The sequence below is a fragment of the Aulonocara stuartgranti genome (genome assembly GCF_965226115.1).
Source record: "Aulonocara stuartgranti genome assembly, chromosome: 16".
In the NCBI taxonomy this organism is placed as follows: domain Eukaryota; kingdom Metazoa; phylum Chordata; class Actinopteri; order Cichliformes; family Cichlidae; genus Aulonocara; species Aulonocara stuartgranti.
The window spans coordinates 1,910,063-1,935,837 of NC_138952.1; the positions used below are offsets into that span (position 1 = coordinate 1,910,063).

General features: G+C 43.3%; 1 protein-coding gene across 7 annotated transcripts in view; it reads left to right on the forward strand.

The window, feature by feature from the left end:
* Positions 1–13,957, forward strand: part of myo1b (myosin IB) — a 56,120-nt gene extending 42,163 nt beyond the window's left edge. The window contains exons 19-32 of one of the 7 annotated variants that reach the window (XM_082509163.1): positions 2,944–3,037; positions 5,035–5,184; positions 5,269–5,337; positions 5,432–5,518; positions 5,849–5,935; positions 8,472–8,558; positions 9,346–9,432; positions 10,168–10,242; positions 10,326–10,460; positions 10,564–10,670; positions 10,789–10,921; positions 11,300–11,452; positions 11,665–11,795; positions 11,880–13,957. In XM_082509163.1, the coding sequence (XP_082365289.1) occupies positions 2,944–3,037; positions 5,035–5,184; positions 5,269–5,337; positions 5,432–5,518; positions 5,849–5,935; positions 8,472–8,558; positions 9,346–9,432; positions 10,168–10,242; positions 10,326–10,460; positions 10,564–10,670; positions 10,789–10,921; positions 11,300–11,452; positions 11,665–11,795; positions 11,880–12,012 (1,528 nt within the window). In that variant the 3' untranslated portion in view covers positions 12,013–13,957. The remainder of the gene's footprint in view (positions 1–2,943; positions 3,038–5,034; positions 5,185–5,268; positions 5,338–5,431; positions 5,519–5,848; positions 5,936–8,471; positions 8,559–9,345; positions 9,433–10,167; positions 10,243–10,325; positions 10,461–10,563; positions 10,671–10,788; positions 10,922–11,299; positions 11,453–11,664; positions 11,796–11,879) is intronic. The other 6 variants (XM_082509166.1, XM_082509164.1, XM_082509165.1 and 3 more) reach the window with 6 other exon arrangements.
* The last annotated feature ends 11,818 nt before the right edge of the window (positions 13,958–25,775 follow it).

Consider the following 25,775-nt stretch of genomic DNA (forward strand, 5'->3'; position numbering starts at 1 on the left):
GACAGCAGAGACTCACGGAGCCTGTGGCGGGGCATTCAGACCATCACAGATTACAAGCCCCCACCACAGACCTGTGATAGCACTATCCCCCTGCTGAACGAGCTGAACACTTTCTTTGCTCGCTTTGAAGTCCAAAACAGCACCACTGCACAGAAGACCCCACCCCCTCCTGGTGACCAGGTGATGACTCTGTCACCGGACAGCGTGAGGAGATCCCTCAGCAGGATCAATGCACATAAAGCTCCGGGTCCTGACAACATTCCTGGTCGTGCACTGAGAGACTGTGCAGTGGAACTCACTGATGTCTTCACAGACATCTTCAACATATCACTCATCCAGGCTGTCGTCCCCACATGTTTTAAAGCCACCACAATCATTCCGGTTCCAAAAAAGTCATCTCCCTCCTGCTTTAATGACTACCGTCCTGTTGCACTTACTCCCATCCTGATGAAGTGCTTCGAACGACTAGTCATGCAACACATCAAGACTGTCCTGCCCCCCTCCCTGGATCCCTTCCAGTTTGCCTATCGGCCCAACCGCTCAACCGATGATGCCATCTCCACTGCACTCCACTCGGCACTCACACACCTGGACAAAAATGACTCATATGTTCGAATGCTGTTCATAGATTTCAGTTCAGCATTCAACACCATAATCCCCCAACAGCTCATTCAAAAACTGGTCCAGCTGGGGCTCAACACCTCACTGTGCAACTGGCTGTTGGATTTCCTCACCGGAAGACCTCAAGCAGTACGGGTTGGCAGTAATACATCCAGCACCATCATCTTAAACACGGGGGCCCCGCAGGGATGTGTGCTGAGCCCCCTCCTCTTCACTCTGCTGACCCATGACTGCACCCCATCATACAGCTCCAACCTCTTCATCAAGTTTGCGGACGACACAACGGTGGTGGGTCTCATTAGCAACAGGGATGAGACCGACTACAGAAGTGAGGTGAGACGCCTGGCCACGTGGTGTGCTGACAACAATCTCTCTCTGAATGTGGAGAAGACGAAGGAGATTGTCGTGGACTTCAGGAGAATGCACACCCAACATGCTCCTCTGACCATTGACGGAGCGTCTGTGGAGAGAGTGAGCAGCACCAAGTTCTTGGGTGTGCACATCACAGAGGATCTCTCCTGGACGCACAACACCACAGCACTGGCCAAGAAATCACAGCAGCGTCTCTTCTTTCTCCGCAAACTAAGAAGAGCAGGAGCACCAGCCTCCATCATGCACACTTTCTACAGAGGCACCATCGAGAGCATCCTGTCGAGCTGCATCACTGTGTGGTTTGGAGCCTGCAATGCGTCCTGTCATAGAACCCTCCAACGCATAGTGAGAGCTGCAGAGAGGATCATTGGTGTCTCTCTCCCCTCCCTCCAGGACATTTACAGCACCCGTCTCACTAAAAAAGCCCTTTGCATAGCGGCTGATCCCACACACCCAATGCAAAGCTTCTTCAAGCTGCTGCCGTCGGGGAGGAGACTGCGGAGTCTCCAGGCCAGGACCAGCAGGCTGAAGGACAGCTTCATCCATCAGGCTGTCAGGAAGCTTAACTCCCTCCCGATTCTGCCCCCTCTCCCCTCTCTCCTCCACGGTCTCACTGAACTCTGTCACACACACACAAACACACACTCTCTCTGACTCACTCACTGGCCTGCACCAGTTACCAGTCACTTTGTGGAGCATTGGACTGCCATTACCTCATAAGACTTTGTTGTTACACTTTCTCTTACCGTACATTACCAAATCTCCATTTGCACTATTTGCCTATTTGCACTACTCTGCCTGGTTTACACTCAATGTCACTTACCCATTATATTGTATATTATATAGCTTTCTTGTTATATGTAAAATTGTATTTATTTAAATTTTTACTTTTTAATTATTTTACTTGCATTTTTTAATCACTTTTATATTTAAATATATTTAAATGTTCATTTGCTATTTATCTAGGGAGTGAAGAGTAACGCAATTTCTATTCTCCGTATGTCCTGTACATGTGGCAGAATCGACAAATAAAGTTGACTTTGACTTTTGACTTTTGACTTTTAGTTTTCTTCTTAGTCTCCTGACATATTTCTCTGGCTGTTGCTTTCATCATGGTTTCCATCATTTCTCAAACTCCATCCTCGGCGCTCTCTTCTGTTATTCCATGAATCCGAATCCTTCTGCTGTTTCTGTCAGGTGAAAAACTAAGTACACCCCATGATTCAGCATCATGTGCAATTGTTTTCTGTGTGGTTTTCATCAGTCTCACATTGTTGTGGTGTAATTTTGGCCCGCTCACCTTTGTCTGTGCAGGTCACAGTAGTCTTAAGATCCTAAACACGAGACGACTACACCTTAACTTTTTAAGACATTTAACCTCTGATCTAAGAAGCGTGTTTACTTCTGAATGAAAACGTTGAGGAACAGATGTTTGCAGGTGTTTATTCACGCGCAGCTCCCATCACGTTGACGTCTGGACTTTAAACGGCTCCCCTGTTCAGACGGCACAGGTTGAACCTTTGCAAACATGAGCTGTGCTGCCCTGTTTTTTCTTTATTTAAAAAAAGAAGAGGCTGTCGTTCCAAACAAGCCATACTTGTTCAGTCTCTTTCTAATTGTACTGTGATGAACTTCCCAGGTTAGCATGCTGAGGCCTGCAAAGCCTTTTCTCTGAGCATTGCACAACCTGACCCCGGGGTGAACTTGCTGGAACGTCCACTCCTAGGAAGATTTTGTTGACACACACCTGAAAGCTCGAACTGACACAACCTGATTTTAAAGAGTTGTTATTTTAATCAAGTGCGTTTGATTAGCAGCGCACGCCTGCGACTTATCCTCTTAATTCCTATGGAAGCAGTAAGGTTGGGACTGCACTGCAATCCTGTGAAAACTGTATATATCTGCGCTCGTGTAGTGTAGGACCCTCTTGACTTTTCTGACTTCCCACAGGGAAGGAGTGGAGGTGCTGATGGCCGACCTCCAGATTCCAACAGAAGAGATCTCTTATGGCCGCTCCAAGATCTTCATCAGAAACCCAAGAACGGTAAAATCCACTCTCTAACCTGGCGAAGCATTTATTTTTTGGACAGCTGCTCGGTATTCCTGCAGATTGGGCTGTTTTGGAGTTGAATGGTTGAAGCCGGTGTGCTCAGCTGCCTTGCTTTCTCACAGCTACATGTTTGTAAAGCAGGGTGGGCTTTGCTTGGAGCCCCCACTTCAACAATTAGCTTGTAACCACCACTCTGAGAACACATGGTTTCATTTAGCTGTCCCATATAACATGGGAAACAGGCTTCTTTCCTCTGCGCTTGCAGACTCTTCAGCTGCTCGGGCCTGCAGCGTTTGGATGGACTTTCTCCCCCACCAGCAAAAGGCCAAACAGAGCCTGGAATAACATGATCTCACACTGGGAGAATTTTTCCATAATTGCTTTTTCTATCTGATCAGCTTATCTGCTTTACATATCTACAGCTTCAAAATCACTGAAACAGAGTTCGAGCATATTTATTCTGCTCCTTAATCACTGCAGTCACACCTTTAGCTTAACTGACACCATTTTTTTATCTATACAGAAAATAGAATAGTCGCGACGTAGGTATCAGTCAAGCTCTGTGGATATATGAACAAACCCAGAAACTTCCATATGTGGCGTTATATCGACAGGCCCAGTGTTCCTGAAGGTAAAGCAGTGACTTCCTCACTAGGGCTGCCACGATTAGTCGACTAGTCACGATTACGTCGACTATCAAAAACGTCGACGACTAATTTAATAGTCGACGTGTCGTTTGAAGCTTTGTAAGATCCCAAAAGACGCAGGAATAAGTAGCAGGATTTAAGAGTGTAATAACGGACTGAAACAGAAGATGGCAGCACTGCATGTTCATGATGCCAGCTGCCGTTAAACCCCGAAGAAGAAGAAGCAGCTGTGTCCCAGAATTCATAGCGCGGCCCTGCTTAGTTTACAACAATGGCGGCAGCTAGTTAGTTTTAATATTACTCTTATTATTCTTTCTGGGTCACAAAATAAACGTTTAACATATTTTCAGGCGAGAATGTAGCTGTGTAAACCTCAAATATCTGCTCAGTTTATCAAGACACCACATATTTTCAAAAGCGCTCCGACGTTTTCGGAGACGTCTGTTACCCACTGGTTCGTTAGCTAGCCGGGGGCTAGGTCACTAGCCCCGTGAGAACACCGGACTCCCGGCAGATCATTTTCAAACCCACCGCCGTCTTTCACTACTCAGGTTAAACATGATATATGAGTCACTTAGATAACTTAAAAATGTTGTTTGGCTTTTTTCAGTATTTTATTTGTTCCTGAGTAAATCGGTTTGTCTGAGATTAAAGTTATAGTTTTTACACAGCTGAATAAACGTCAAGCAGACAGCTGATTATCAGAAGTGTGAGATGCTCCAGAATTTACTCCGGTGTCCTGTTATATTTTAGATAGCAAGGAGTTTATTAAACTTCACCGAAACAATCTGCAAATGTCATTAAAATTTAATAAACTATCATCTTGTCTTTATTTTTAGTTAGCACAGACCTTAAACACTTAAAGCTGTAAGCTAATGATAGTTATATAAGAGCAGATGCTGCTGGTGCAATAAGCTGTAGTTTTACGTCCAATGGATGATGATCTGATTAGTCAACTAATCGCAAAAGTAATCGCTGACTAGCCGACTATCAAAATAATCGTTTGTGGCAGCCCTATTCCTCACACCAGTGCAATAACTGATGCGGTCTCATCCTTGAGAATAAGTCGATTATCAAAAGGTCAGTTTTATTGTCTTCCTGGAGCAGTAAACTTTTTCTCCCACCTGCACTTTGTTCTTGTCATTGAGAAATTGGTGCTTCCTCAGTTTAGAACCCCCCCCCCAAAAAAAGTCCAACTCGTAACCTTTTCCCCTCAGAGTAAACTGACTTTCCCTGACATTTTACCTTCCTGCAGATAATTTGATGATGTTGATAACATCCAGCGTTCACACAGTTTCCCAGGTGCTCTTGTCTGGAGCTCTTAATTTTCTCCTCTTCCTGCAGCTCTTTTTCTTGGAGGAGAAGAGAAAGCAGTGTCTCCAGGACCTTGCCACACTCATTCAGAAGATCTACAGAGGCTGGAAGTGCCGCACGCACTTCCTGTTGATGAAGAAGAGCCAGATAGTGGTGGCAGCTTGGTACCGCCGCTACGCTGTGAGACCCTTTAATTACACCAAAATACAAAGCGGATTAAAAACCATACTCACCGATGCATAATGACACTTTTCCATCTCACAGCAACAAAAGAAGTACCGGAACATCAAGAGTGCTACCACCATGGTTCAGTCGTACACCAGAGGCTGGCAGGTGTGCATCTGTCTTTGAATTCACTCTGTTCATTGAAAAAAGTGTAGCAGCTGTCGTGTGGAAGAAAATGAAAGTGTCTGCATGTTTCCACCAGGCCCGCAAACTTCTGCGAGAGCTGAAACATCAGAAGAGATGCGAGGAGGCAGTGACCACCATCGCAGCGTTCTGGCACGGCACCCAGGTACGGATATCAAAGAGCGAGGTGTTTGCTGTACCTTGATGGCTTCTGCAGGAGAAGCCTGCTCCTGAACGCTTCAAACTCTTTGGTTTTTTATTGTTCGCTGTGTTCTTGCCTAAAGGCTCCACAGTATTGCAAGACGGCTGTTCTTTAACAAACCTGTCCTTTAATGTTATTGCTGCTGTTTTCCTTTAATCCTGCTTCTTGTGCTGATCACACAGCTCCCACTTATCTTTTCTCCCCTGCTCCTTTTTCAACTTTCCCGTCTCGATTTTTTTTTTCTCCTCCTCACATCTTTAACTTGTCTTACCGAACGCCCACCACATCCACCAGGCACGGCTGGAGCTGAGACGTCTGAAACAAGAAGTGCGGAATAAACATGCTGTGACAGTAATTTGGGCTTACTGGCAGGGAACCAAGGTATTTCCACCCAGCGATAGTGTGTTGCTGTCCCAGCTGCCATCCCTGTTCATCACGTCTTGTCCCATCCTATGCTATTCTCACCACGAAACTGCCTGATAGAGTAGCAGCCCTGCTGAATGAACCTCGGCCAGATTAACGAGCCCGACTGTTCATTTCTTCCCGTTTTCTGTTGTGTGGCTCTTAACCCTTGTATGGTGTTCGGGTCTGTGAGACCCGTTTTCAGTTTTTCTCAAAAGAAAAATTAAACAATTAATTATTTTTTCAACCTGAAATTCATTGGCTTTGGCTTATTTTCTGTGAAGAACATAAATCCGAACTAATTTTCAGTGACCTCATACTGTACCTCCCCCCACGCATTTACATTACATACAAGGTGTTCAGGTCCACTGGACCCAGGTCTAATAAAAGTGTTGAAAGTGAAGGTCCTGTGTTCCCACACTCTGTCTTCCTCCTTTCTGGTGCTGCTGATAGTGTTTTCTTCCCCTCCTGCTCCGCACAAAGTTGCAGCATTGTTGAAAATTCAACTACCAACACCGTCTGCTCTTACATCTCACACATTTTACCCTCTTTCTTGAGAGATCCAAATTTTATTTTCTCATACCCTGTCCCACCTGCAAATTAGGGGCATAATACTATAAATAAGACTTTGCCAGTGTGGTTCTTTATCACAACTGATCAAGATGGCAAAAGATTATCTGCTGCGAGGGCCATCCAATTGATTTTGGAAGAGAGAGGGGCTTCTGATGATGATGTTGACAAAGAGGTTTCAGAATATTTCACATTTCTGAAAATTCAGAGTCTGACAGTGACTTTGAAGAAGAGGATGAGGTTGAGCACCATTTAGTAACAAAACGAAGACGAGCACCCCATCTGCTGCCAGCTCCAGGACCAGGACAAGCCCACCAGACAGCAAGTGAAGAAATATGGATGTCAATAACTGGTGACATTGAATGGTCTTCTTGCCCAAGAAATGAGCCACCCTGCAGAGCTGTTACTGTGATAAGCCAGGGCCAACACGACTGACAGTTACTCATGTGCAGGACATCAAGTCTTCATTTGAGCTTTTCATCCCAGATTCCATCCAGAAAATTATTCTGGATTGCAGTAATCTAGAAGGAAGGTGTGTTTTTGGAGAGAGGTGGAAGGAGATGGACCAAATTCATCTAAGAACCCCAAAGGCCTACTTTGGGGTTCTTATCCTTGCAGGAGTTTTCAGGTCCAAAGGGGAATCCACAGAATCCCTGTGGGATGCAGAAACCGGCAAGAACCTTTCCGTGCATCAGTGTCTCTGGAAAACTTCCACAAAATTTCCAGGATTATCCGATTTGATAACCGAGACGACAGACCAGCTCGACGGCAGTGAGACAAGCTAGCTGCCATAAGGACAGTGTGGGATAAGTGTGTGCACCGCCTCCCCCTGTTTTACAACCCTGGGCCTAATGTCACCATTGATGAGCAGCTGATCCCATTTAGTTGTGAAACATATTGCTTCACGTGTAAATGTGTTGTCTTTCCACTCACTCCACTTGATTATAACTGATTTATTTTTTTTATAACATTTTATAAAAAAAAAAACAAAGAAAAAACGAGAAGCACATTCATTCATAAATGTGATCTAACAAAGGTAAAGGGAAAAAATTAACCATGTTTGCTGTTCATATGGTTTGTAATTGGGATGAAGTAAACATCTGTTGAGTAATTTAACATAAAATTGTTTGATAGTGTTAATTTGGAAAGCCAAAACTCTAGCGGGTCCAGCAGACCCATGAACACTGGCTGAGTAACAAAAATATGAACACCACACAAGGGTTAAATGTGGGATTATCTCGACTTCCCCAACTAACACGCTTAATCCGGCGTCGTAAACGGTGCCGATCGTGGCTGCGACGTGCGGCTCAGGTGTTTTACACTTTCTGTCCAGTGTGCCACACCTCTGCTGCGATCTAAAATTACTTCCAGCATATGCTGCAAACATATGCTGGAAGTAAGAAATGTACATGTTGCCACACATCTGATTATGATTGTGGTTTTTACTCTGGTTAAAGTCAAGAAGCTTCTTATTAATCGATGTGATGATGTGCAGCAGGAAGCTCTTAAAGCTCAGCCTGATTCTGCTGGCATGCAGGAAACCATTATCCTGTCAGAATGTAACAATCTCTGTTATATCGAATATTCTTGGAGGTTGTTATTAGACTAAATTACAGCCAGGCTCAAAGCATTAAGACTTTAGTGTCTTAAATCTAAACTGTGGTTCTGGCTCTTTGTTAGTTTGCACCTTTGACGCTGAAGATAATTGAACTTTCTTGCTGGACTTTATTTTGCATCATTTCATACGATATTCTTTTAAAGCTGACCACACACAGCCTCATTGTGGGGAGAGTCTCCTCGTTCGCACGTTTTCTTGTTGTTCGTCTTTGTTTATCCACCTTTTTGCCCCTGCTGTGTCGCCTCTGCTGTCCCCTGTTTTCGGACAATTGTGTTTTGATTGCCACTGAAATTAACTTCACCCACAACTGCCACCGCTTCTCATTAGGCCCGGAGAGAGCTGCGTCAGCTGAAGGAGGAGGCGAGGAATAAACATGCCGTATCGGTCATTTGGGCTGGCTGGCAGGGCACCAAGGTATTTGGGAAGCCTGTTGACTTGATTTGCCGTGACTCTGACTTGCCGCCCTCCATCAATCCCACTCCCACCTCGTCCATAACGTGTCCATCTGCTCGACTCTTTCCAAACACTTAAGTTGTATGTAAGACATCTTATTATGGAGTCTCTCAGAGGTGGACTGCTGGCTGCTAAAGCACAGCAGTCTCACCCATGTGACCAGAATGGTTATTTTCATCTGAACCTGCCTTTGCAGTGCTGTCATTTTTCCACTGTGAGTACTAGTCAGTGAAACGTAGGCGTCCAGTCTCCATACATCACATCAGGGACTGATGTCCTATCCTGGCATTGTTTTCAGCTTCTTCCTCCGAGGTCCATGCTTCACACCGCATGCTGCCTGCTGCCTCTGCATGACTTCCTGTGTAGCTGGTGCATGTGTAGTTTTTGCATTGCTGTGCTGTTTTTTAGAAGGATGAGTTTGGATCCTCTGACCGCCTGAGATGTGACTTTTTGTTTTCTCCTTTTGCACTCAAAGTTGTCAAAGCACCAGCTCTGTTTGCCTTCCAGAAGTTCCCCAGATAAATGCTCCCATGACCCACACTTCCATATTGGTTTCTGGAGGCTGGAGAAGCAGAGCTGTAATTTTACAGTCTCTCAGTGATCACACTGTGCTTGTGTGCAGTGTGTGTGTGTGTGCGCATTTGATGTTTCTGACCTCAGGCAAAACGGTGTCTACCTCCTCTCCCTCTCATCTTCTCCTGCTTCATTTGTTCCTACTCTCTGTCTCTTCCCTCCCACCCCCGAACAGGCTCGCAGGGAGCTCAGGAGACTGAAGGAAGAGGCCAGGCGTAAGCACGCTGTCGCTTTGATTTGGGCCTACTGGCAGGGACTCAAGGTACCTCCCAGCCCCACGGCGCAGCCATCAACAAGTCTGCCACCTACTCGACACCCCTGACTTTCCTCATCCTCCTCAGGGATCTTCTCTGTCATTATCCAGGCGCTGTCCTCGTGACACTTCTTGCATTTTGTAATTTTTTTTAAATGCAATGTATATAAGACAAGTAGTTAAGAAAAATCCATTTTAAATGGATGATTGAGGATTGGACCTTTCTTTCCTCCTTTGAGGCTTTTAATGTTGCAGATGTCACGCAGCGGCGTCTGACTCGTATCTTCTTTTCTCTGCATCTGTCACACTAACCCATGAACGAGCACTTTTTTTCTATCCAGCAGAGTTTCTCTCTTTCTCTCTAGGTGTGTGTCCTTGTCCCTGTTGCTGGTTGTTGAAGTAAACTTGTCCATACACCATTTATTGCAGTCCTAATATTGTTTTTTTATTTTTCATCACCTCGTGCATCACAGTGCACCCATTTCCACCTCAGTTTGTAGACTTATGGTCAGACTGCTTGTTGTAACCATCACATCCTTTCAAGTAAAGTAAATGTCAACGTCCAGCAGACTGCAGTTGTTTGTCACTAACCAAACGTCAGATGTTTTTTTTCAGTGTGCTGTTTGTGTTGCACTGTCATCCTGCTGTCGGTGTGCCTCCTTCTCTTTCCAAATACACACACAGATAAGATTTAAGAACCAACTGAGTTCGTTGATTTCATCTGATCTTTTGGTGCCGTTATAGGTCCGCAGAGAGTACAGGAAGTTCTTCAGGGCAAATGCCGGCAAAAAGATCTACGACTTTACCATCCAGCGAATTGTAAGTTGGACTTTTCGATTTTAATGTTCAAGTTTAACATGATATTAAGAAACCAAAGATGATTTTCTTGTCTATGTGTCCAGATACAGAAATACTTCCTGGGCTTGAAGAGCAGCATGCCTTCCATGTCCCCCATAGACAGAAAGTGGCCGGCCAGGCCGTACGGCTTCCTGGATGGAGTCCACACCGAGCTCCGGAAAATCTTCCATCACTGGAGGGTCGGTCACAAAAACCGACCACATTCAGCCACATTAAAGAACCATGTTTATAATAACTGCATATACATCAGAATGTAACTGAATGAATTTGTCTCTTGTTTAGTGCAAGAAATACAGGGACCAGTTCACCGAGGAGAAGAAGGCAGTGTATGAGGAGAAGCTGGAAGCAAGTGAGATCTTCAAGGATAAAAAGGCTCTCTACCCAAACAGGTAGCTGAACATCACTGCCATCAAGTGCCCTTTATTTTATTTTATAGCAAGATAAAAGCAACGTGTAGTCACATGATCAAGGTAAAGCGGAGTCTTGTTTTCCTGTATTGTGTGTCAGTGTGAGTCAGCCTTTCAAAGGAGATTACCTGGAGATCAGCAAGAACCCCAAATATCAGAAACTCAACAGTGCTGTGGACGAGAAGGTCCTGCTGGCCGACGTGGTCAACAAGATTAACAGGGCGAATGGCAAGGTCAGAAAACACACACGCGCACACACCACAGTATTTACAGTCCATTTAGTTTGTATGCAAACTGGAAAACCTAAAACAGGAAGTGTGATTACACAGCGACCTTGTGTGTTTAGAGATTTTCTGCAATTTTCCACAGTGAAGCAGAGCCGCCGTTTGTTGTTTTGATGTATATTTCAACACTTTACACGGTGAGCTGATGTTTTTTGACATCATAACAACTGACAGCGTTTTTCTTCCAGCAGACATCAGACATTTCTGCACAGGTCTGCTATGTTGTAGCTCAGAGCTTGGAGCTCACAAGCATTTAAAAATGCATTGAAAGAAAACATGTAGAGGGGGAATGATAGAGGGCTAAAATGTTAGCTTGCACGTTTGCAGGGAACGCCACGGATCTTCCTGCTGACCAAGAAGAACTTTGTCCTGGCTGACCAGAAAACGGGCCAGGTGAAGGCCAGCATTCCTCTGCCAGACGTCACTAGCGTGTCGGTCAGCACGCAGAAAGACGGCTTCTTTGCTCTCAAACTCAAAGAGGTGAGAAGAGACACGATTGTGTAGTTGAGTAGAATTATGAAGCCGCTGTGCTCTGGCTCGTTGAAGCCAAAGTCATTCAGGGAGTGAGCTTCTCATTTAGCTCGGCGGGAAGCGAATAAAAATGTCTCCAAGTGACGGACGATTACTGTAAGGCCAGACGAGACACCAAAGTTTATTAAAAGATCTTAATATGTGACTTTCTTCTACTGCAGGGTTCGGCTTCAGCTGTCAAAGGAGATTTCTTGCTCAGCAGTGAGCACCTTATTGAAATCATCACCAAGCTCCATCGCATCGGGGCGACCGCCGCAGACCGGGAGAAACTTAAAGTTGACATCTCGGATGAGTAAGAGCAGTCGCACTGAGAAAGGTGATATTTCTTCGGCGCCGTCGATGTTTTGTGACGTTGCCCATGTTTTCTGTGTGGCAGGTTCCTGGTGCAGTTTAAGCAGGACAAAGTATGCGTGAAGTTCATCCAGAGCAGCCCGAAGAACGGCAACAGCATATCCTGCAAGCGCAAGAACAACCGCCTGCTGGAGGTGTCGGTACCCACATCGCCATAGTGAAGTCTCCACTGCTGTCGTTGAGCGCTCAGTCTGGCGGCGACTAAACATCAAACCATCACCCTCCCCCAAAACTCTGGACTCAAAAGCCGTCACACCAGTTTCCCCTCTGAGCCCAAAAATGTGCAGTTATTTGGCTTTTTGTTCTTATCAAAGTTTCTAAGGCACAGGTACAGATGTAACCACATTGTTTGTTTGGCATAGAAAGCCCTAATCTGGGTTGCATGCCACAGAAAATTATTAAAATGTTTCACTGGTGTTTTGTGAACCTGACGCGAAGAGTTGACGCTGGTGCAAATCTTGTTAGTGCACAACAGACTTCTGTATACCAATGGTGACGTTGACAATGATTGTTCTGCCTGTATGGTAAATTAGAGACGTTTGTGACGAGCTCCACAGATCTCGACTCGTCTGCGTTTGAGCAGCTTTAGCTTTAAAAAGATGGCTTTTGGGGTCAGCCTGTCGGATTTTGTTCTCTGATGAACGTGAATACTGCACTTGCTTTCACCTCCGCATAACAAAAAGAGGATGACCTGAAAATGTATTTGATTGTATGTTGTATTATTTTCTATATTTTCTTTCTCAGAAAAAAGGTGGACAGCTGCAAAGTCAAATGTAATGTGCTTGATTTATTGTAAAACCCCATTCGTATCCATTCTATGTGCCATTGAACAGGTCCTGTGACTTGTCACGTGTCTGCGTACAAACACAAACGTTGTTCCCGTTCATGTCGAGCTATTCAAAGGGTCAAAAACCTTTCCGAACGGGCAGTGTTGACCTGCAGTGCCACTGTATGTTTTGATGAGGCTGCACATGTGATAACTTGCCATTTCTCAACACACTGCAGTGTGCATTGATTCTCAGGCTTTGTTCTGTAGAGACTTCCTGCACTCATATCACAGATTTCCATATATAAATTAAAAGAAGCCCCCTGAGCATCATGTGGGACTGACCAAAACAGAAAGATGCCCGACCAAAGGACAAAGGATTCATTCCCCTCATCCAAAGCTTTCTGTGACGCAAACCCTTGAACTGAATATTTTTCGTGCAATAAGTAAAACGTTTTGTCTCAATTATTCCCTCTCTGGTAAAACAGCAGTGAGGACCCATAGCAGTTGCCCTTCCTGTGCCATAAGCTGTACATAAGCTTTGAAGGCCGTGGCCCCGACTCGGACAAAGGGCAGTTTAGTATCTTTATTTTAATTGCTGTATTTGTAAAATTGCTGTTTCTGCCACTGAAGTTTGAGTCGGTGTTGTGCTCCGCCCACTCGCTCCTAATATGTTTTTTTGTTGTGTTTTTTAGGAAAGGCCAAATATTAAGTGACTACAGATCCTTGATGAATCAAAGAATGGGCAAATTTGGGTTTTTTACAACTTTATAGAAGTCTTATTTAAAAAAAATCTGGTATTCAGTCATTTATACACGGGGAACATTTGCGTGTCAAGAAGCGAGAGCTCTATATTTTCAGGCACGTTGACTATTTGTCTGATTTTTCTGGTGGGGCGTTTTGTACTTTCGGTGAATGTGCGAGGGAATGACATAAATTAGCTCTTGATGGCTTTTGCAATCCAGGGTATCGTGGTCTGTACATGAAAATTGATTTTGTGTTTTCTTTAATGTAACGCACGACACAGGCACCTGAGAAATCAGCCGTTGACCCTCACGTGGGAACAGATGGGCTGAATTCCAGTTTTGATGTATTTTCCTGGCTACGCTGCTTTCAGTGCAGTTTTAGGGTTCTTCCTCCCCACTCTCTCTCTCTCTGAATCGCTGTTTTGTATTTGAACAGTTGCTAGAAATGCAAAATGATGTCTGCATTATTGTGTGCCTAATGTTAACCTGTGCTAAGAGACAGATCATGGAAATGCTTCAGTAGAACTCAATGTAACATTTACAAGTAATCTTTTTTTAAATTAAATAAAAGTCAGTAATTAATAAATGTTATTCTGGGACACTCTTTGCATTATTTCTGTATCCAGTTATTTTCAAAGATACTTGCCTTTATTATCGAAACCAGTATATGGTTAATACTTCAAATCAAAAAAGGCTTTTTTATATATAACGTACCACGTGCAGGCAGCTTTCAGTCATCCGTACATCACACTATTAAGTCTCACATTCCTTTAAAGGGCCTTGGTTGCTGTTTATCATCAGTATCAACTGGGCTTTATCTTGGTATACGAGTGTTTAGGGGGGTTAGTAGCACTGAGGCTGGATGGCCAAGCCTTGTAGTCAAGCAGCTGGCCAGATGTTTTCCATCACATCTGGGGAGAGCTGTCCTAGGGTTAAATTCCGCGGCTTTGGGAGAACTGTCGGCAACAGGTCTCTAGAGAGCAGCCCTCAGATTGAACACAGTGGTAAAAATAGCATACCATTTTGGGCTGCCTAGTACCCGGTTCCCACCACTCTGCAGGCTGGGAAACGAAGGCGGAGTCCCAGCCTCCCACTGAATATTCAACCCTGAGTGAGATCTCGGAGGAATTGGCCAGTGCACGATCCCATCTCCTGCAGAACCTGAAGCTGTTGAACACTGAGCAGGTCTGACCGGTTTCTCCGGTGGATTCTGGACGTTCGCTGATTTTGTCAGAAACGGTGCACAGGTGGGGAAATGTGGGACCCTCCTTCGTTATTTTTATATAAAGGCAAAATTGTTCACTGGTGGGAACCATATTGGGGCAATCGGTGTGTACAAGCAAATTATGCCAGTTGAGAGATGATAGTCTCTAGCGACATCCTGTGGTTCTAAGGTGACATAACCATGAAAGCTGTGACGTGCAGGCAGAAAATGAATGGTGAGTTATAGATTTTCACTGATTCATGAATCCATAATAACATAAATTCGAATGTCTGATTTTATTTGTAAGTTTTTATGAAAAAATGCTGATGTCCTCACAGACTTCTCTGTAATCAACAGAGTAACGCTTCGGTTTTGCTCACTGAAAGGAGAGAAATACTTAAATAACTTTACTTTATCCACCTTTAATGACGCAAACTGTGCAGGACTCATTAGCAAACCTGATGTCTGATCGCGGTGGCAGGGATCCAGTGGCAGCTCTAATGCTGCTGGCAGTAAATAACACAATTAAGTCTACTGTATAAACCTGTGCAGACACAAAAACTGACGTCCTGTTTTTTGTTTCTTGGCAATATGCTAAAGGTCCATGAGTCATTAGACTCGCATCATTTGATTAAGGGTAGACGTACACCACATTCCCAGCACTGATTGGATTAACAGTTGGAAAAGGTTTTATTATGTTGCTTACATTCATCAAATACAAATCTCAGTTTTCATCCAGTTAACCCTTCATTGTCATATGCTGTGCATTGACTGGGAAGCAGGTAAATAAGATGCTGACATTGGGATCTACATGGCACATCATGCTTAAAAAGAGCTGCAGTGGCAGCTGCAATGCTGCTGGCATTAAATAAAAAATGCAAGTGTAATGTGTTATAAACCTGACTCACTCCTGCACAGGTTCTTGCTGCATCATCATTCTGCTTTTTGTGTGCAACACTACATGCTTGCTAAGTGTGCTAAGAGTGTAACCACCTCATGATCAGATGTGTTTAAAGGTACATACTCGTCTCACACACACATCTTGTCCTGTGGGAGAAGTCCTTCTTGTCTGGTACTGGTCTGAGATGTGTTGCTCTCTCATACAGAATAACCACTCATTGCACTGCATGAGGAGAAAGCGTCTAAAACATGGTCTGAGTCCTGATGCTAAGATAGAGCTCACCTGGCAGCAGTCGAGATAAATGGGAGCCTTGAACAATGTTGACGGCGCTGATGATGCCTTGTCCTCTTTTCTGTTGCATTTGTGGCACAGATTTCTTTCACGTGTAGAGAGCTGACTCTTAAATATATCAGCTTGGTTTGTTCACAGCTTCTTCTCAGTCTGGCACTGACAGCTGAAACATCTCTGCCTCCAACTGGAGCTGTGCAGCTGTTTGGTAAAGACACTAGGGGGCAGTCAAAGCCACCGACTGAAGCCAAAGCTAACCTCTCTTGTAGATCTCTCACTGGTTTCTACCGATTTAACATTTACAAGTTGAAAGCAAAGAAAGTTTTTGAATCTTCGAGACTTTTTGAAGTGACCATGTCATTTAAGGTGGACCTCATACATGAGGTAACTCGCAACACGACATAATGACCATAATTAATAAATAGAGAATTGATAATGAACCTTCAGTTAATAGTTACACAGCAGTAAAATCATAACTAATAATGCTTACTGATTAGTAAATGATTCATAGATGATGTGTGTAATGCTTGTTTTAAAGAACAAATAATTATCCTTTGATTGTTTTTGCTTTTATTTTCTATGTTTGATTAGGCTGAGGCACCAAACGTATTCAAAAAGGTTTAGCTTAAAATATAAGCTCTTATGACTGAGACTTGTCTCACTGTTTATTTATTTTATTATTATTATTATTATTACATGAATTAACGACACAAACACAGATTATTAGCTACAGGCAGATAAAACATGCAGGTCATAGTTTAATGAGCGCCATCAATTTTTCTTTGTGAAGGGTTTCCTGCATGGCCGGTTCTCCTTCCATACATGGAAAATGTAAAATTAAATGTATATTGTTATTTTATTATTCAACCCGTTTACTAAGGTCCCACTATAAAGGTAGTATTTCAAAGGTGGAAATAACCTCATCATGCAGCCATTCATCCATGCAGCCATCTCTTGTAGTTTCTTGAATATAAATATAAAATGTAAACACTGGAATTAGTTAAATGTCATGGGAAGTCAAAGACAGCGTAAGTAAAATAATTATATAAGGACTCGTAATATGTGATGTGATTTGTGACTGTACTTTATACTTACCTTTATTTAACATCCTACTTTATCCATCATTTAAACGCTTATAGTCATATTTCACATATAATATCGTCATAAAGCCAATTATGTATTCAGTTATTTTAGGATGTTTTAAAAGGTTCTACTGTGAGACATCACCAAACAATAACAACTACAAATTAAAATATGTCATTTTGCATTCCTTGAACAAGATTTTCATACTGGGATGCTTAACCAGCTTCCCCATGAGAAACACTGGACTACTCCTTCAGATCTACAAACAGTGACTGCAGATTTAGCCAAAGAACGACCAAGCAGACTCAAATCAACCAGGCAGCCATTTTTATGCTCCTGGAACAATTACCAGGTCTTAAATTTACTGCTGCAAAGTGCCAATAAGATCAAAGTTGATCCAAAGAATTTCTAAGTTCAATGTGCAACACCCCTCCTCCATTCCTCCTTCTTCCAACCTTTTTGTTGATCCATTAATTTAATGTAGCATATCATCGGAGATGAAATCGTCATAAATAATCCTCGTTCTGTATCGCAGGACCACGAGCTGTCGTCATATTGTGACCTTCTGGCTGTAACTCAATTAGGATAGCATCAAAGACATAATATCAAACACGATTAGATTAGCACCTTGTATGATTACAATTTTCAGAAATGTCATCATTGAAATGTTTGTTTTTCCCATTAAACGATTGTTATGATTTTGTTTGGTTGTGGGGTTTTTGTTTTTTCAAGGCAGTGGGCGTAAATTAGCCTGTGTGTGAAGTTGGTTCACCATATTGACACTATTGAGTTGTCAACGCGTCAAGGCTGATTTCATTATTGAGTTTAGGATGTAGATGTCAACATATTGGTCGCCAGCTTGGTGATTTATTTTGGCATAAATCGATACTGTGATTTAAATAAAAGCAGCCCTGAAGACCAGAAACAGACAGGGGAAAGTCATTTCTCTTTACCTTAAGTCCGATAGCTAGTTTTGGAGTTCATTTACTGATGTTCTTCTTTTTCTTTTTATAACCATCAATATAACGTCCATATAACCATCAATATAAAGAATAATTCAATGTATGATGAACTTACTTTGCAGGGGCTGATGGTGGCATGAACAGGAAGTAGAGACCCAGTAACAAGAAAATGAGGTTGTGCTAAAGGCAGACGAGGACGGACACCCACCGACAGGGACAGACACAAAGTATCACATTACTGCCTCTGGCAGCGTGTCAGGCAGTCTGAAGGGAGGGACTGGGGATGGACCAGATCTGATTAATGAGTGCTACTGGGTGGTGGAGACTCTGTCCCCACTCACCCTTGAGTCACCAGCACACTCAATGGCTTCATCAATTTGTAGCCATTATAGACAAGAATGGATCCGGGGGTGGAAACTAGCTTCTGCTCCACCATCTGTGGGTATCTGCGCGAGTAGTAATCATTTCTTTCAGATTATAAAATGACACATTTATGTGCTGAATGCAGCCACTAAGTTAAAGTGTCTGTTTGATAAAAGTTTGACTTTATTCAAATATTCATGGCTTTTAACTAAAACTGTGTTGTATCTGCACCATGCTAAAATGCTAATGATAACTAGGCTAACCTGCCAATGTTTGTGAATTTTTTCCTCTGGGAACTACAGCCTATCAGTCATAATTGACTTAAACAATGGTGATACATGGGAAGTTAACATAAAATAATGTATTTATATTGTAGAGATACTTCATTTCATTGGAAAAGTAATGATTCTCACAGTCTGCTAGTGGCCCAAAATCAAAGGTAGAATTCTCCGGACACTATCCAGTTGTTAAATGATGATGTGATAAACCCTGCTTCCTGCTCCAAACTACAAGGCTGTTGTGTTTTTAACATGTTTTGTATCTTGTTCTATTTAATCTGAACAAGCCCCTAAAAACAGTCAGTGATCACTGTCGGCCTGTCTGGGTTTTTATTACCACTGTTCATTTTAAAGCTCAGTTTTTAAACCCTTACGATGTAGCTACAGCCCATGCAGCAGTATATGAATGACTAACCTCGTATTGTGGATGGATTATCTCAGTTGTTCTCCTGACTGAAGTTTACAGCATCCTGCCATGCGATTGCATTTGTGCCTAACCATCGGGAACCCTCTCATTAACTTTTATCGAGTGGAAAAAAGTTAGCGTTCATCCTCCAGCTTCACTGTTTATGCTATGCTAACATAGCTGTGTCGCTAGCGATCATGTAGCACATCATTATATACCAGCTAGCCCAACTTCAATAACCCTACAAACGCCACTGCTGTTTAGTTTTCTGTCTTCATTTATGTTGGAAGTGATAGCAGAGCTGTACGTTTGAATTTTTCAGAAATCTCTCAGTCAGAACATGCTATATCATGTTTAGGTATCATGCTATATCAAGCTAGCGAGCTAACTTCCTGCTAACTTCTAACTCAGTTAAACTTCATAAAGTCTGTTTTCATGGATGTTAAACTTTATTGTTTACCTGGTAAAGCAGCAATGCTGATCATTATTACAGATGAAAGAATTTAGACCGTTTGTGACTCTCAATGATGCCACAGTGTTCGTTTGACTTTGGGACCTGAAGCGGCGTTTTGGACCCTGAAATGACTGATGATGTCAGACTTACAGACCAGATGGATATGCAGTGAATGTGAATGTACCACAAATCCAGCTGCAATCCAGCTAATAATAGTTTCAAAATGTAAGTGCTAGACTGACCAACCAATCTTAATATCCTTATAACTTCTCCATTAGCTTAGCATGAGAAAGGGCTTGAGCTCACTTTCTGCCACACAGAGTCGCTTGCATTTAGGGTTGCCAACCGTCCCTTAAAAAACGGAATCGTCCCGTATTTCGAAACAAAAGCACACGTCCCGTATTGAGCTAATAAGGGACGCACTTTGTCCCGTAATACAGTGAGAATCAAAAGTAGTCTATAACTTTTAATGGAATTAACACTTTGTTTGAAAACATAATTCCCAGCCCCTCTCCTGCTTTGTGACCAATGAGCTGACAGCACACTTATGACAATTCGAGTATGACAATTCAGATTACCGCTCATCTCATTGGTCGAGGAAAGGTCGCTTACGGAGAAAATACCGGAAGACAACAGATGACCACAACAAGAAGCATGGCCAACAGGGAAACAAACCCCGACACTGCGGTGCAAGTCTCGGACGACAGTACACCTAAAGCTGGGCAAACACTGTGCGATTTTTTCAGTCACGTTATTCAGCTCCTGCTCAAACTGCACGATTGACTCACAGGGGTTAGAAGTTGGTAGGTCACGATGCAGGTCTCACACTATACGGCCCGATGCTCTGATGCGACCTGAGTGCTCACACTGTGCCTCCATAAAATGAAGGTTATAACAGAAAATCTGTCGCTCCCTCTCTCTGTCTTTCACTCACACAGACACACCACCACCATCAACTTTGCTAAATTGCTAATGAAAAACATTGATCAGGCAGCTGTGATTGAGCAGCAGTGTAAATCCAACTATTTTCACGGTTGTTGTGGTCGTGATAATTTTGTGAGGCCACATCGAAAAGGCTCGGATGAGCTTTCCAAAGTTCTACAAGTTGTGCCTCCATCGCTTGTGTCCAGATCACACGCTGCACAGCCGTGCTGCTCCATCTTTTTCACCGACGTTTACGTGTTTGCGCGTGAGCAGTGTGAGCGGCTGTGTCACCACAGCCGCTTCTCATTACCCCACGTATACTAAACGATGCACGATGAAGGCCAAAATCGGGCCGATCACCAAATCGGTCGCACGACTCAAAAATCGTCTCAAAATGGGCCAAAAATTGCACAGTGTAAGCCCAGCATTAGAGCAGCAATGTTTGTTCCCCTCAGAGAAAGAAAAAAAGGCTGCAAAAGTACTGGGAGGAATGGGAAAAGGAAAACACCTGGCTGGGAAAATGCATGGTAACACCTATAAAGCGCACTGCACTGTGTGCCGGCGCACTTTTTCCATAGGCATGCTTCTAATGGTGGGCACATGAAGAACATGAGGGGCGTGAAAGCTCGGGGAACCCTTAACCAATTTTTTGTCCACCAGGCCACGGCAGAAGCAGATATGGTATGTAAACACTGGTTGTTTTTTTTTAAACCCTCTGGTTAAGGTTAATATGGCCTGTATTGGCCTGTATTTATATAGCGCTTTACTAGTCCTTAAGGACCCCAAAGCGCTTTACATATCCAGTCATCCACCCATTCACGCACACATTCACACACCGGTGTGGACATGTGCAGTGAATATCAGCGCTATGTGGCCAGAAGTGTGATAATATAAATTTATTTTGTGTAATAAACAACTGCAAGGATAGATGATTGCAACAAATTGATGACTAATACATAAAAGTAATACATATTTTAATAATGATGATGAGTTATGATGCGTAATCATGGGAACAAGCGGGTTTACAAACAGGAGCAGCTGATTAGCATTAGAAAAGCTGAAATAATACCTCAACTGAAGCCAATTGTACTAAATGCACTAAATGTGCACTGTTACAAGAATATTTTTCTATTGCTTTCTATTAATTTATATAATTTTAAGTTAAGCAGGACAGAGTTCTTTTAAAGAAAGATTTACTTATATTCTCAAAAGTTAAGCATGACAGGCTTCTGTTTAAGAAAGAGACCTGTTTTATTGTGTTAATGTTGTCATTTTGAGCTAAAAATAAATGGCTAAATGATCATTTGTTTCCCATATGGTCATATCACAAAGAATATGCATCTGCTTAAATCAAATTCAAGTCAAATGGTTAAAAAATAATTTCACACACAAAAAAAAAAAACTACAAAATTCACCACACTGGGAAGGGTGAACTGGGTTGCCCGGCCCTGGCCACGAGGTGTCCCTTATTTATTTTTCAGGGAGTTGGCAACCCTACTTGCATTGCATTACAAGTTCATGCAAGTGATAACACATCCTGTTCCCTGTGCAAGCAAAAGTTGGCGTGTTTGTGTGTGCATCTGTTTCTTTTAATGATCTTCACATAGATTGCGTGTGAACACAAGCAGCTGCGACAATGATATAGATAAGCAAATAGCTTCACACACATCGTTAGGTGCTCATTTACAGACATTAGGCAGGACGACAGGTAGCTCAGAAACTAGCAGGCATGTATGTGAGTGTATCTGCCTCAGTGAATATAAATTATTTGTAACATGCAAAGGCTGTGAATTTATACATTTTAGTGCAGTAGAGCACAGTTTTGGCAGCTATCCATCTTCCCAGCAGCTTACTGCGTCCGGTTACTACATCAGGTTGATTCTGTGACATTTTCCTTAAATTTCAAAAAGGCCCCAGGCTGCTTCAAGGACTACGATGAAATATTTGCTCTTCATGGTAAATGGTAAATGGCCTGTATTTATATAGCGCCTTACTAGTCCCTAAGGACCCCAAAGCGCTTTACATATCCAGTCATCCACCCATTCACGCACACATTCACACACTGCACCAGTATAATCATAGTATAAACTGTCTCGTGGAGGGTGAAAAGGCAGTTAAAACTGAGTTTCCTGATTGGTGCTTAGAAGCTGTTTAGAGCAAAATTGGAAGGATAATGACTCTTAATCAAGACATTATGGCCCCCAATGGTACTGATGATTTTAACGCTTGCTTTTTAAATTGCATATTACTGTAACTAATGCATTTGTTCAGACTGCCGTTAGATGAACAAAAATTGGCAAAAAGTGTGGAAAAAGAAGACAAAGTGAGGAGCAGAAGGTTGGGGGGAACAATAATGACAGAAGACATAACACATAAGCAAAAGGATCAGTGAGGAAAATGAGACCTCTTCCTCAGCGTGGCACGACATGCATCAAGCAGTGGCAGCCCCTCCTCTAAGCCTGTCAGTCCTAAATGACCAGTTAAACCAAAGGTTTTTCTCTTTTTAACGCTTGGAAACCTTCTGAAACACAACTTCATCCTTTAACCCGTCCCAGGCTGGAGATTCCTGCACGACAACCAGGCGTCATCTGCTATTAAACCAGAACTGGCTGCCATTTTTAATCGCACCTTTCAGTAAAGAGGTTGTATATTAAATTAATGTTTTTTGAGCAGATTCAGTCACATCATTGTTCATTGTCTCATTGCTATAAACTGAGTGTTTAGCTAAAGTACACGATAAAACTAAAATAACATCAATAAAATAAAGTGATGGGGACACAGATCTCATTATTTTCCTAAATACTCCCGAGTGTCTTTAGAGCCAGACGTTTGGCATTATGTATGTGGAGCTGTTACTGAATGAGTTTGGAAAAATATGCCGAGAGCATCATGGAATAATCATGAGCAAAGAAGACAATGATGAAGAGTTGCTTATAAAAATACTGTTTAATGCTGTTTAAACCCAGAGCACTCATGTATCTGGCATGTAGTGACAGAAATTAATTTGGAGGCATGTTGCTGACATGTATCAGTCTGGAAAGGCTAAGAATCCTTTTCTAAGGTTTTGGGACTTCAAGGTCAAGGTTCAAGGTTCTTTATCATTTGTCACATGCATAGTTATACAAGTATAACACACAGTGAAATGTAGCCTGACACGCTCCTCAACATGTGCAAAAATTGGGGGGGGCGGGGGGGGTGTAGAGGAAGAACATTATATATATATATATATATATATATATAATGTATATATATATATATATATATATATATATATATATATATATATATATATATATATATATATATATATATATGCTCTTCTTCGAGAGCATATGGGAGAAGGATGCAACCCATAACGGCAATGCTCAGTGGCTAGAGGATCTGAGGGCAGACCACAGCGACCTCCCTGAACAGGGTCCAGTAACCATCACAGTGGCAGATATCCAAGAAAGGGTCTCCAGTATGAAGAGTTGGACAGCACCAGGGCCCGACATGGTTCACGCCTACTGGCTGAAGAAGCTGACTGCACTCCACGAGCGTCTGGCAGCACAAATGAACCAGCTGCTAGTTAACGAAAGACACCCAGAATGGCTAACTGAAGGCCGGACGGTCCTGATCCCCAAGGACCCCAAGAAGGGACCGGTCCCCTCCAACTACCGACCAATAACCTGCCTCAGTACTACATGGAAGCTCCTGTCAGGCATCATATCGGCTAAGATGAACAGGCACATGGATCAATACATGAGCGGGACACAGAAAGGAATTGGCAAGAATACCAGAGGCGCAAAACACCAGCTACTGGTAGACAGAACAATCAGCCGAGACTGCAAGACCAGACTGACCAACCTGTGCACTGCCTGGATTGATTACAAGAAGGCCTATGACTCAGTGCCCCACAGCTGGATACTGGAATGCCTAGAATTGTACAAGATCAATGGGACCCTAAGAGCCTTCATCAGGAACTCAATGGGGATGTGGCGTACAACACTAGAGGCCAACTCCAAGCCCATAGCACAAGTTACCATCAAGTGCGGGATCTACCAAGGAGATGCTCTGTCCCCACTGCTGTTCTGCATAGGCCTGAACCCCCTCAGTGAGATCATTAACAAGACTGGCTACGGATACCGACTACGGAACGGAGCAGTTGTCAGCCACCTCCTGTACATGGATGACATCAAGCTGTATGCCAAGAGTGAACGAGACATCGATTCACTGATCCACACTACCAGGCTATACAGCAATGACATTGGAATGTCGTTCGGACTGGAGAAGTGTAGTCGGATGGTAACAAAGAGAGGGAAGGTAGTCAGAACTGAGGGGATTGAACTACCAGAAGGCAACATTGCAGACATAGAGGACAGTTACAAGTACCTGGGGATCCCGCAGGCAAATGGGAACCATGAAGAGGCCGCTAGAAAGGCTGCAACCACCAAGTACCTGCAGAGGGTCAGGCAAGTCCTGAGGAGTCAGCTGAATGGTAAGAACAAGATCCGGGCCATCAACACATACGCCCTGCCCATGATCAGGTACCCTGCTGGGGTAATAAGCTGGCCAAAGGAGGAGATAGAAGCCACTGACATAAAGACAAGAAAGCTCCTGACCATGCATGGAGGGTTTCACCCCAAGTCCAGCACCCTGAGGCTGTACGCTAAGCGGAAGGAAGGGGGCCGGGGACTGGTGAGTGTCAGCACCACAGTCCAGGATGAGACAACGAACATCCAAGAATACATTGGGAAGATGGCCCCAACTGACCGAGTGCTCAGTGAATACCTCAGGCAGCAGAAACCCAAGAAAGAGGAGGGAGACGAGGAACCATCATGGAAGGACAGGCCCCTGCACGGTATGTACCACCGGCAGATAGAGGAGGTGGCTGATATCCAGAAATCCTACCAGTGGCTGGACAAAGCTGGACTGAAAGACAGGCAAGGCAAGGCAAGGCAAATTTATTTGTATAGCACAATTCAACAACAAGGTGATTCAAAGTGCTTTACAGAGACATTAGAAACAAAAACAAATAAAAAGCATGATTTAAAATTGATTAAAACAAACAAACAAATTAACTAAACACACACATTTCACACCTGTTCGCGCGATCTGAACCCTTATCGTAAGGGGAGCTACCAGTCCTTCTGTGGACGAGCTACTTTCTATTTTAAATTCCCTGAATTTAAAATACTCTCTAGACCCAGTCTAGACCCAGTTGGGGAGCTACCCAGAGCTCTAATCCCACACCTGTTCGCGCGATCTGAACCCTTATCGAAAGGGGAGCTACCAGTCCTTCTGTGGACGAGCTACTTTCTATTTTAAATTCCCTGAATTTAAAATACTCTCTAGACCCAGTCTAGACCCAGTTGGGGAGCTACCCAGAGCTCTAATCCCACACCTGTTCGCGCGATCTGAACCCTTATCGTAAGGGGAGCTACCAGTCCTTCTGTGGACGAGCTACTTTCTATTTTAAATTCCCTGAATTTAAAATACTCTCTAGACCCAGTCTAGACCCAGCTGGGGAGCTACCCAGAGCTCTAAACCCACTTAACAAACAAACA